Source organism: Hesperophylax consimilis, chromosome 8 (assembly GCF_061612785.1).
Source record: "Hesperophylax consimilis isolate HC1 chromosome 8, BYU_Hcon_1.0, whole genome shotgun sequence".
Classification (NCBI taxonomy): domain Eukaryota; kingdom Metazoa; phylum Arthropoda; class Insecta; order Trichoptera; family Limnephilidae; genus Hesperophylax; species Hesperophylax consimilis.
The window spans coordinates 17,312,088-17,324,482 of record NC_142843.1 but is presented as its reverse complement, the minus strand read 5'-3'; the positions used below and the strand labels follow the sequence as shown (position 1 = coordinate 17,324,482).

The window sequence follows — 12,395 nt, the reverse complement described above, 5'->3', positions numbered from 1 at the left end:
CCGTAAAAACAAATACTGTTTTAGAAACTAGATAAAATTACCTTCCGGTGTACGCATTTAAAATAAACATAACTTTTTTTAAATATTAAAAATTTTATGTGAAAAATGTTGTTAAAAATGGTAACCACATTTTTACTTAATTTTTTACTACAATCATAAAAAAATTGAGAGAACTCAATATTTGTAAGAAAACTGTAACTTCACTTTTATCTCGTTAACATAATAAAAAAATAGAAATAATTTATAAAGTTAAACTGATTGTTACGAAAGCGACGCGAAATATGAATAATTTATTTTGGCTATTTTTAGGATTTTATCAATAGCATATAGTATAAATATTTGAGGCAAACTGAAAAGAATCATTATTTCTCTTTCTAACGTAAATAAAATTACGTATTTCCGCAAAATAGAAAAAAAGATAAAAATATTTTTATTAAATATGGACGCCCAGTCATGTATGACCCTAAAACACTGGAGGAGTTAAACAGTAAACCTTGATGTGTTGTATTTCAGCATAAGGGTAATTTGATATATATAGTTAGAAAGGTATCCGGATAAAACAGAATATAATAAAAACACTAGCTTAGATAAGATTAGGTTTTTTTTAGTTGGGTATCTTCAATGTTCTGTTTTGTTACTGTTTAATGTGGACACGGAACTTGTTATGTAAAAATTTTAAAAAAAGTAAAGTCACCTTAAATGTGTTTCAGTTACAATATGCGGATCCCCTGAGCTGCAGGTGAATATCCTCAGGTACTTGGTTGAGATGAGCGCTCGGATATCGAGGGGGTGACCCCTGATGCACTCGTAGGCCAGGAAGCCCTCCTGGTAGTCGCGGTTGTTGATGGAATAGAGGTACTGGCGGCCGGTGCTCTGGGAGCGCGAGTAGCGCGGCAACAGGCCTCCGGGGCCCAGCGGGCAGCGTGGGGGGCGGGAGCGCTCGGGGACCCAGCGCTCAGAACTGGAAATATTAACAGTAGGGAGTGAATAACACACAAATCATTCAAATATATTATCCACTCTTAACCATAAGTAAGTAAGATTAATACAACGAAATATGGATAAAAATAATGCAAATACACACATATTGTCTTTTCGTACTATATTATTCCTGAGTAATGTAACCATAAATTTGTATATGTGCTATTATCGCTGCACTCTACAAAATATGCATCTTGAGAATACATAGACATTAAACAATTTCATCGAAAGTTGTTACCCGATTGCTTTGAAATTGACACAATATTGATATTTACTGTGACAACTAAAAATCATGCTTTTTTGAATAACAGCGCCATATTTATTTATTTATTTAAACGCCCATAGGGCTTTTACAGATAATAATGTACATCTTTATTTATTTATTATTTTTTTTTTAACTATACCGATCTTATATCTTATACCAGGGCTTCCCTAACTGTGAGTCGCGACGCCCCGGGGCGCCGCGGGATCATCCCAGGGGCGTCGTGAGGCAATCTTTATAGCGAGAATATCGTTCCATCAGCACTGCAGCGTTAAGGGTTTTATTACCGTTTGCGACATCATACTTGTGTGAGACAGGTTTCTCTGCAGTCGCAGTAATTAAGAATAAGTACAGATCAAAAATAAATTTAGAGGCAGAGACGAGAGTGGCGATTTCGAAACTTCAACCTCGTTTTGAGAAACTATGCTCAGAAAAATTTAGATTCTATTTGGAGTTTTTCTGAAAAATTGTTATTAGGTAACGTACCCATACTACGTGACCCGTTCAGGGGGGGGGCTTCAAAATATTACGCTTGGTACAAATGAGCGGCGGGGGGCTTAGATTTTTAGTCACCCGTGTGGGGGGTGGGGAAGATAAAAAAATATCCGAGTTAACAAAATATAGGTACAAATAATTGAGATGAAAAATAGAGAATCTGCCAAAATCCTACAAATCAATGATAATGATTATAGGAAAGTATAAAAATAGTTTGCAGAGTAGTAGAAATAGTTCGCACATACTCCGTTTAATGTTTGCCAAGTTCATATTTGACATACAGATTTAATAATAATGTGTTTATAGGCTGATAGACATTCAGTACCGTTAGTGTTCACGCAATATTTATTCCCTGCACTGTGTAGTCGGTTCATTACTGAATTTATTTCTGCTTTGGTACCTGCAATGTTACAATGGTAAGGTACCTTCTGACGAACCGTTCTACTAGGCACATGAAAGTCCATCAACCTAAGGAGTTCAGGGGAGTCAAACATGTTATTAACAATTTTATAAAGAAAAAAGAGATCAGAACATATTCTTCTTTCTTTTAATGTGGCAAGGCCCATGACTTTCAACAGTGAGGTGTAGTTAATGTTTTCAATGGGAATACCTAATCTATAATTTATGTTTCGTAAAAATTTATGTTGGATTCGCTCTATAGATTTTTCATGAATATTGTAAAATGGATTCCAAATGGTTGAGTTGAATTCTAAATGGCTTCTGACAATGGATGAATACAATATTATTAAAGTTTTTAAATTTTTGAAATCTTTTGAAGTTCTTAATATGAAACCCAACATTTGCATCGCTTTAGTGGTTATATTGTTAATGTGGGAGATAAATGTTAAATAAACAATATGTTGAACAAACATGCTCTTTTTGAAGATATAATATTTGTAATACGTTATGATATATAAGAAATAATTGGTGTTGCCCACAAATGTCAATAAAATGTCAAGACACTGAATAATAACCATGGAAATAGTCTGGCGTTGGCCTTTTTTGCTATGCTACTGTTTGGACAGAATTTTTGAAGTGAAACTTCTTTAGGCGCGTAATGGATTTTCGATGGACGGAGTAAAACCGAGTCAGGATCGACACGAAAATGCGGGTACCCCCACCACCGCTCACCGTTCACTGTCCCTCTCTCACCATATGCGCTTGTTGAGGTGGGGGAGCCGCTCACGAACGTTCTCTCTCTTCTCTTCTTTCCTCTCTCTCAGACACCAGCGAACTGCGCCACGCCAAGCATCAGCTGCTTGGTTAGTATACTGCGTCGTGAGTGTAATACGAGTGAAATACGTAATTGATTGTGGTTCATACGGTTTAACAAAAGAAGTTTCACTTCTGTCTTGCGTAGGCTTGACACACCCACTTTTTTTTATTGGTATGCCAAGTCCTTTCTTAGGTATTTTGGGCGCAAACAAATAATTTGTCTTAATATTTTAAAGCATAACATGCAAAAAGTGTACTTTAATAGAATAATTAAATTAACACTTTATTAAATAATTAAATCTTTAATCTGAACTATTAATTATTTTTATGTAGGTTGCAGTAATATTATAACTTTGAATCAAGGGACATCATAAAATTGTAAGCAAATTGCAGCAAATTATACTTACTTACTGTTTAATAATTTAAATAGCTCCGAGAAGTGCAATACTGGTATATATTGAATAATTCTAAAAAAGTAGTAAAATCTGTAGACGTGAATATGTAATATGATTTTGAGATTTCTAGTACCTTGAAAACTTTATTTTTTATGTTTACTTAAAATGTGATTTATTATCATAGATAAATTATATATTACAGTGAAATGAAATAATAATAGATCGTACATTTTAGCGTTGGGAGAAATATTGAAGGGAGGTAATTCACCACAGAGAAATATAAAATACCTAACTCAAGGTACAGAAACCGATCTTAAAAATTAAAATAAATTGATTATTCATTATTGATAAATAGAGATTAAACTATATGAATTATCTTTTATTTAACCCTTCAGTATGAGAATAATTGGTTCTATATCATTTAATATCTACCGTGGAATTCTCACAGAGATTTGATCAACTTTACACTGTTTTGTAGGTATGACTTGAAACTTTTAAATATTTGTCCCGAGATTTATAATAGACCTTTTCATAAGCATCTCTTCTTATGAAAGGGAGTAGTTTGATAACTGCTGTGAGCATCGAACTTGATCCATCTGACTGCTAATCGAGGGTCCTACCTGCTGGGCTATGACCACCACTTGTAAGAAAATATGCTGGCCACGCTACAGTGCAATAAATAAGTTAATAATTTTAATACACAGTCCAGGCTTGGCAGATATGAAATAAGAGAGTACGGAATATTTTTGCAAAAAGTGCTACCCTACCTCTTTAAAACAGTTTTATTTTGGAAATGATCAATTTATTTCTCATTGGGTTGGCAGTACTGTGCTTAAACTTCAGACACCAAGCAAGTAACAAGCAAACAAACCAAGATTTTTCAATAGTTGTAAGCTACAAAATCAAAAATGTGAAAATAATAACTGCATTACCTTCTGCTGGTATCTCTGAGCGCGGCAGCCGTCTCCGCCGCCAGATCCAACACGCCCACCACGGGCTTGGTGACGGTGCCCACCAGCCCCTTACCTACCCCAGCCAAGAAGCCCTGCAGGCCCTGGCCCTGCGCCCCCTCGTAGCTGTGCTTCACCAGCGAGGTGACCCCGCCCAGCAAGCCGAGTCCCAACCCCCGCAGCCCGGCCGCCAAGTGGCCTCCAGCACCCCCGGAACCCCCCTCCGCGCCTCCCCCCCGCCCACGTATGCGGGCGCGCGTCTCTTCATGTGCCTCGTCTAGGATCACGCGACCCAGCCCATCTCCGAGGGATTCTGAAAAAATTCCAGAAAAAGTTGATCGATATCTAAAAAGTACACATTTCATTTGTTATGTGATTACTACACGAAAGTCTGCCCAGAGTTACAGTTTGGGGAACGTCGTGAGGCTAAAAGATGTGGGGAGAAGCAGATGGCAGAAAGTAAGGTTTATAAGTACCTTGCTATTCAATTCGGACAACTAAACAGGTAAAGCCATTTAAAGCAAAGTTTTTATTCTGAATGATGGTCTCTCAACAGTAATTGATTAAAAGACGGTCAAATATGAAGTTGAACCAGAAAAGCGCTCATCTACTTCTATAATAAATTTTTTGAATAGGTAGACAAATCTGACTTGAAAAATGATAATAGCAGTGAAATAAAAAATGTGTCATTTATATTAAAATGAAAAATATGTTTTACCTGTTACTTTGGCAGCAGAGTTGGATAAACCATGTGTCACATTTTTGACTAGCGCTCCAACGTTGCCTTCATATATCAAACCAGAAACACCATCAGAAACATCCTGCACAAAGCCCAATGGATTGCCAAGAAAGTCTACAGAACCTAAAATTATAGCCGCCTGCCATTTCAATTCCTAAAACAATAAACAATTTATAAAAAGTTATGTACATCCTTAATAACCATTATTATAACAAACAAAAAAAAAAATCAAAAAAGACTTACATCTCGGTAATGTTTTATTATTGAATGCCATAAGAATTGACTGGTTTCAAAAGGATGCCATCTTATAAAGGGTTCAAGTTCCACACCAGCGTCTTCAAACTTGATTAACGTCAAACCGAGCCTTCTCTTTAATGCAACTAATCGAGTTGTCATTTTACCAGCAGTTTGCATACTTAGTCGTATCTGAAAGCGAGCAGAAACACAATACATATAATATGTATATTATTAAAAAAAAGAATCAACAAACTACAAACCATGGCTGTATTAAGTTTCTGTCAACAAATTCTAGAAATTAAAAAAAAAAGGAATAATTTTTTTTTTCATTACTAAAGCCAGGGCCAGAGCTAAACGGCGCCTGGCGCGAGTAAAATTTTGGCGCCCCTTGTCAAAAGCAGTAGACGCCTAGGTAGCTGATCACTTTAATTAATAATATGATTTTTTTTTTTGTGTAACGTTTTTATGAAAAATAATCTCAAGGGTGATGTGTTAGGACTGGTAAGTATTATCAGCGCCTTGGCAATTCGGTGCCCGAAGCGGACCACTTCAATTGCGCCCGCATAGGGCTGGCCCTTACTAGGCAACAGCAATTTGAGGACAAATTAAAGAAGATACAAATGTGAGGTTATGTTTGACCTCCTAATCTGACATATGGAATTGGACATGTACTTGCTTACTCATTTTATTAAAATAGTGCAATAGATATGAAAAAATGTACCTGGCTAGGAACAAGTCTCAGCACTCCAAAATAGTATCTCTTTGCATGAGCGGCCGTAACCTCCGATAAAATTTTCTGTGTTTCAAAATCAGTTTCATCCGGTTCTTCTTTATCGAGTATTTCCTCTCCTTCTCCACCGATCCCAGCCCAAAGGCAAAGTTTCAGCAATAATCGTTCTTCTAAGTGAACCGATATGGGTCGCAGAGTCAAGATGAAGTGCTTGAATATGTGGGCGTTGTAACGCGTGGCCGGAGGCGCTGCTGTCCTCTCCACCAAAAGTTGGATTATTGGCAACACTCCTAAATTGCTGGAACTGTTGCGGGTTTTGGTTGAATGTAGCAACACAGGACAAGGGGTGCCTAGAAGCTGAGAATTAAAATGCACCGGTGAGAAAATGAGATGAATTTGTTATAATTATCAATTTTTCTAATTAGATGAACCATACAGATATGGCATACTTATGTTTAATCCATAAAATAAATAATACTCCCGATAATTAAAAGAGAGAAAAAAAAAAGTTTGAATAAGTAAACGGTATCCTAGTAGTTTTCTATGCTTGATTTACTTAAGGCCATGTGGTATAAATTAATGTTTTTTGCTTATGCAAGAAGTTTTCGAAAAAATTGATTTAGCTAACCTGATTATCCCATTGAACATCCTGCACGCTCAGATTGAGTGCTTGCCCCCGAGCAGACCAGACCGTCTCCAGCAGCACCCCGGTGAAGTGGCAGAACAGCAGCTCCAGCGGGGGGGCTCGGGACACGAGAGAGAGCCCCACGCCCCCCACGGCCACCTTCAACTGAACCTCGTTGGACGCCACTGACCCAATAGTAGGGCCGCCCTCAGACCTTCCCTCACACCAGTTGTCCTCCTAAAACAGAAAATCATTTATTTTTAAATTTGTAGCCTCGGTGTTGCCATACGGAAAGAAGTGTGGCAAATAGGAAAAAAGGTAGAATATAGGGAATAAATAAAAAAAGATAAATAGGGAAAGAGAAAGAGTATGTATTCCAGTCATCGCTTGAAATAAAATTAGACTTTTATTGGTAGTTTATCAAATCATGCTAATGTTGACAATATAAAGTCCCAAGACATAGAATTTTAATTTCATCGAGGGATTTAATATTATAGTGAGTTGGGGATTCGAAAAAAAGGTTATTATTTATTGTTTAGAATTTATAACTCACCACCATGGCCACTATATCTTTATGCAAATTGCAACTGATTTGCAGGGCTCTATCTCTCTATCTCTGTCTATTTCTACCTCTGTTTATTTCATCCAAGAATAAAATTACAAAAAAACATACAATATTAGAAACATATATACCGGTTGTTTGAAGTCTGTGATTTTCACTACCCTGGTAGGGCCATCAGTGATAACTGTCACGCTAAGAGAGCCTGACCCTGGCCGCAAGGACTGGCAGGAGATGGCCTGCTCTATTGGGACTCCGTTGGGCAAGATGTGGGGGCCCGGGGGCGCTGGCAGACCCAGCACAGCACGGTTACCTGGGGTTAATTTGTATAAATAGTAACATGTTACATATTATATTATAGAAAATACAGTGAATAGCCAATTATCTGAGGCTGAACTATACCTGCATGAGTTGAAAAGTCAAGATAATGTTGATTTAAGTGAAGTGTTGCAAATTCGCAAGTTTGTAAGAAAAGTACAAAAAATAGTACAAAAGTGCTAGAAAAAAGCAAATAAAAATCACAAATTTTGCTTAGTAATATTCTAATAGTCTAGTCTGTGCTGTGAGTTAGTTCTGCGTGAAATCTGGTTCAATGAACTCAAATTTGCTTTGCTTTTAAGGGTCATTTTAAAGATTGGAACTGATTGATTAAAGAATTCAGAATAAAGTAGGTACCTACCGATAATATAATATTTTTAACACATTTTAAAAATTGGAACAGATTTGTCAAAAATTCAGACTTACCCGTGATTCGTCACAAGTGTAGATTCCCCTGAAAACATATATAAAGTAGATATTGAATTGGTTTATTCCTCACCTTGTCGGAGTCCGAAGAACCCATCCTGAGGTTGGACATTCATGTTTTTGTGGTCGCACCGCAACTGCCCGTCGGTGAAGTGCCAGGTCTGTGTGGAGGTCCTGCGGGGGTTCACCTTCCTCACGCACAACCCCACCATGATGCTGGGCTGTGGGGCGGGGCCATCAATATCCAGAACCTTTAAAAAAGATTATTCCTTTAACAAGTGCTCAATGGTGACGAGGAAGACACTACAACTTGCAGGTTACACATCTGCAAGTAAAATTATAAAATCTCTGTGCGAAAGTAAGATGGGGATGGATTTAAATAAGTACAGTCGACCTTTCAAACTCTGGAATTCACCGTGTATCTCCACCACCCACGAGGAACTTGACAACTTTCATCTCCACCACCTACTGTGTCGAACATCTCTCTGGAGGACCAGGCTGATCAGTGATCTTCACCTCCTGCTGACACAGATCCACATCCCGACATGATGTGAACTAGCAAACATGCATCCCAACATGATGCATACACCGATTCTGTGTACGTAATAAACATTGTGATGATGACATAACATCTTTCATTGTCTCTACCTACCATCCACTCACATGCTAAAGTTTAATTACTTTAAATCGTTTACAAACCAATGCGTGCGGAGCGGTGACATCAGGAAGCGCATTGGCCGACTGTGGGGGTGAGCTCCCCTCGTGCAGCAGGTGACCCCGGGGGCTGAGGCGCCACAGTTGCGAGCGCTCGCCCGTGCGGCGCCGCGCCAGCACTACGCGCTTGTCTCCCTCCACCGCCAACACAAGTTGCAGGGACTCCAGTTCCTCGCCCCCTGCCGCTTGCCTGGAAGAAGATACAATCATTACATTACTCACTATATTACTACATATATATACTATCTCCAGAGATGTGCTTTATTTCAAATAAATCCATTTCAAATGGAAATGCAAAATGCAAAATGGGTATTTTCCATTTTGCATTTTAAATGCTTTTCTCAATGCATTTTCCATTTTAAATGCTTTTTGCAACATTCTTCCTACTTTCTCCACTCATCTTTTTTTCATAAGCCCCAAATATCAGTCGGTCCTCAACCTCGCTATGAGAGATAATTTACATTTGTTAAGTTGCTCCCTGGTAGGAGCCCTGGCAATTGAATGATACCATTACAAAAAATACTGATTCAAATACTGAACATGGCCATGACGCTGTAATATTAAATGTTAGATAGCAGTTTCTATGTTTTTACGCTGGCAACATTAGTCCCGCGCAAATTTTTTGTGGTTTCATAATCTGTAGTCGTGGTGTTTTTGGATTTACCATCATGTAATATGTTCTACATTGATGTCCATTGTTAAATGACAAAATTGTTTAAAAATTCTATAATTATTTTAATTGTTTGACCTGAGAAACCATTTTGCATTTTCAAGGCATTTTGAAAATAGGTATTTTGCATTTTGCATTTGAAATGCTTTTCTAAAAACCATTTTGCATTTTCAAATGGAAAAGTTTTGACCCATTTCCATTTTGGATTTCAAATGGTTTTGGGTACCCATTTTGCACATCTCTGACTATCTCCCAAATGAAGGTACATTTATTAATTTTGCGTTGATCACACTATTCTGTTGTCTAAAAAAACTTTAATTATAATTTTATATGCAAACAAAAATGTATGTTTATTACTGACATACCCTCAAATTTATTTTAAGAATTTACTAATGATATTGATTTCACTCATTTCTAGTGGAATTTCATTATAAAAATGGACGCCCGGAATGTAAGGGATTTTTTGTGTTTTTTTTTCCAGTTTAGCAATATAATAATAATATTAAGTGTCCATCATGTGTAGCAGGCAAATTAACAGGACACTGCATTAGTGTTACAACAAACAACAGAAGATAGAGAATCCCCTATGGTGTCAATATCCTGTTTCGATGGGAAGAAGGCTCAGACAGCCGGGGAATAACATTGTGGACATAGCCAAACAGACATCGCCAAATGCCCAATCACAGCCCTGCTGATTGTCATTAATAATAAAATAATATTTCCTTTTTTAAATACATCTATTTGAATTTTACTTTTGTTTTCGGAGATGAATGAATGCAAATCTTGGAAGCGGAAATTAACCCACTTTCCACATCCGATCGAGTTGATTTCTCGGCTCCAGACCAGGACCCAGACCAGTGCGGGTAAAGGAGTAGGAGTGGGAATAGCTTTCAGCAAAGAACTCATTCTGGCTGAGCCTACACTAGTGTAGAGGGTCTTTTTAAGGAAAGGAAGTTCTGGGAAGGTAAAAGGTATGAGGAGTGGGTAGGAATCTAGGGATCAGTGAGGATCTAACCCCCCCCACTGCGGCGCAAGGCGATGAGTCGAGAGTAAGGAAGTAGTAAACATACAAAATAAATGTCGGTCCTACCTAATCGGCATTTGGCGAGGTTGTTAGCAAGGAAGGAAGGTGCCATCCTAAGTCTAAAATTTTAAGATATTTAAAAATAGTTGATTTTTTATTTTTTTACTAAGGGGAATAGAAAAATACTTACTTGTGGTGTGTACCTGTAAAGGCGATGTAGATAAAACTACTTACTTTTGGTGTGTACCCGTAAAGGCGATGTAGATAAAATTTTGATAGGTCAGTGCCTTAATCTCGTCTAGTTTATGGAGGTCGATGTTTGTGCCAGTCCCTCCAGGAGCCCTCACTAACAGCACGGCCACCCCACAGGGCTCGATAAGGGCCCAAGGCTTAGATGTGTGAGCTTTTAGTAATGATTCATCTTTGCAGCCAACCTAAAATATTGCAACAACATTTTTAAAATATGAAATAAATTGAAAAAATTTCAACAGTAACTTTTTAACCGTGTGATGTTTCGATGCTAGGTGCCCCTGAATACGTTGAACTGTTGTGACGCGTATGGAGCACAACCGCTCGCAACCCAACTGCTGTGTGGTCCGCGTTCGAGGGGTTTTATGGCGTCTTTTGAGTTGTCACTTCTTCCCAACCTTATTACAGTTACATATATATATAAGTGATGAACATATAGCGACAAGCTACTGACCATAGGGCCACATGTAACACGCCCAACTAGCGCCCGCAATCTGTCACCGCCACTGGTGTCACCCAGTTAGCACTCGGAATATACCTCAGCCACTGGTCGGCACGGACTGAGCAAGAAGATACCGCGTGGCGTCGATCAGTCGCCTTGGACGGTGCTGGAATTTTCGATCTATAAAGCGCTCCTTTATTAAAGCTGGACGCGTGTGACACAAACAGTCTCAGTCTAGTCTTGTACTCAAATACAGTCATTCAACTACTCGCCGCGATTTGCGACCGGAGACATGTGCGTCTCCGGCCTACGGCACCAGCTTCCGCCCTCGTGGCGTCGATCCACCAACCCATCGCTTTCACCACACTCTGGAATTCACCGTTTATCTCCACCACCCACGGTATCGAGCATCGGCCTGGAGGATTTTGACAACATTCATCTTGTGATGGACCAAGGTCTCTCCCGATGTAAATGATATAAACCGTCATAGTAGAGCCATCTATCGGCACAGACACATATGAATTACAGGGAACTGCATACGAAGGTGGGAGGTTACCTTTAGGGTTGCGACGAAAGGGTTGGATTGCCCAATCATGGTCACATAAAAAAAAGGGGGGCGCGACTTTTTGACAAGACAAAGGAAATTACAGATAGGAGGCGTGTTTAGGCTTTGATTTATATAGCATCGACCTTGGAAATATTCCCACCAAATGAATAGGTGAACGAACGGAGTTAGATTCAAGGATGAATCACTTGACATTTTAGGGGTTCAAAACCTTTTTTTGAGGCGTAGCATCACTCGGACGAAGCGAGATTTGGTGGCAACAGGTCTGTTACTCGAGGTTAAAAGAAGTAAAAAGGTTGTCGATTTCTGGCACTCGAAAATGTTGATTTTGGAAAAAAATTCGAACATGGTTTTGCATCATTTAGACGGTGATAATCGTTATCGAAAGTACTAAATTTTACACGTGGCTTATGGAAGACGAAAATACATTAAAATTAATAGATAAGCGATTAGCAGAGGAATTATGACCAAGTACATACGGGTTTGTTATGAAGGGGACTTGAAACCTCTGATTAATGTGAGGTGAGAGGAGAGACAAAGACAAAAGATAGGCGTGTGGCAGAATCATTAGGGCCAACACCCATAATTGCAGAGAGGAATCGTGAAAATCCAGTAATAATTCTTGGAATAAAACTGGCCGAAGAAATAAACAGGTTATCAAACCAATGCGGTCTCGGACGGAAGGCAAAAGGTAAGCGACATGATGTGTACTGGGACATTTCAACTAGAACGAGTACCGAAAAGGCCTTAGGAGGTTGGAATAATCGGTGAAAAGTGTGATAGTTATACTAAACCACGG

At 38.7% G+C, this 12,395-nt stretch overlaps 1 protein-coding gene across 1 annotated transcript in view; it reads right to left on the bottom strand.

Moving 5' to 3' along the window:
- Vps13D (vacuolar protein sorting 13D) overlaps positions 1–12,395 on the bottom strand; it is a 69,348-nt gene that overhangs the window by 4,292 nt on the left and 52,661 nt on the right. The window contains exons 52-61 of the mRNA XM_089634962.1: positions 10,575–10,774; positions 8,632–8,836; positions 8,006–8,183; positions 7,323–7,501; positions 6,633–6,866; positions 5,996–6,361; positions 5,281–5,463; positions 5,017–5,191; positions 4,281–4,611; positions 695–961 (exon numbers count right to left, since the gene is read on the bottom strand). Coding sequence (XP_089491088.1) covers positions 695–961; positions 4,281–4,611; positions 5,017–5,191; positions 5,281–5,463; positions 5,996–6,361; positions 6,633–6,866; positions 7,323–7,501; positions 8,006–8,183; positions 8,632–8,836; positions 10,575–10,774 — 2,318 coding nt within the window. The remainder of the gene's footprint in view (positions 1–694; positions 962–4,280; positions 4,612–5,016; positions 5,192–5,280; positions 5,464–5,995; positions 6,362–6,632; positions 6,867–7,322; positions 7,502–8,005; positions 8,184–8,631; positions 8,837–10,574; positions 10,775–12,395) is intronic.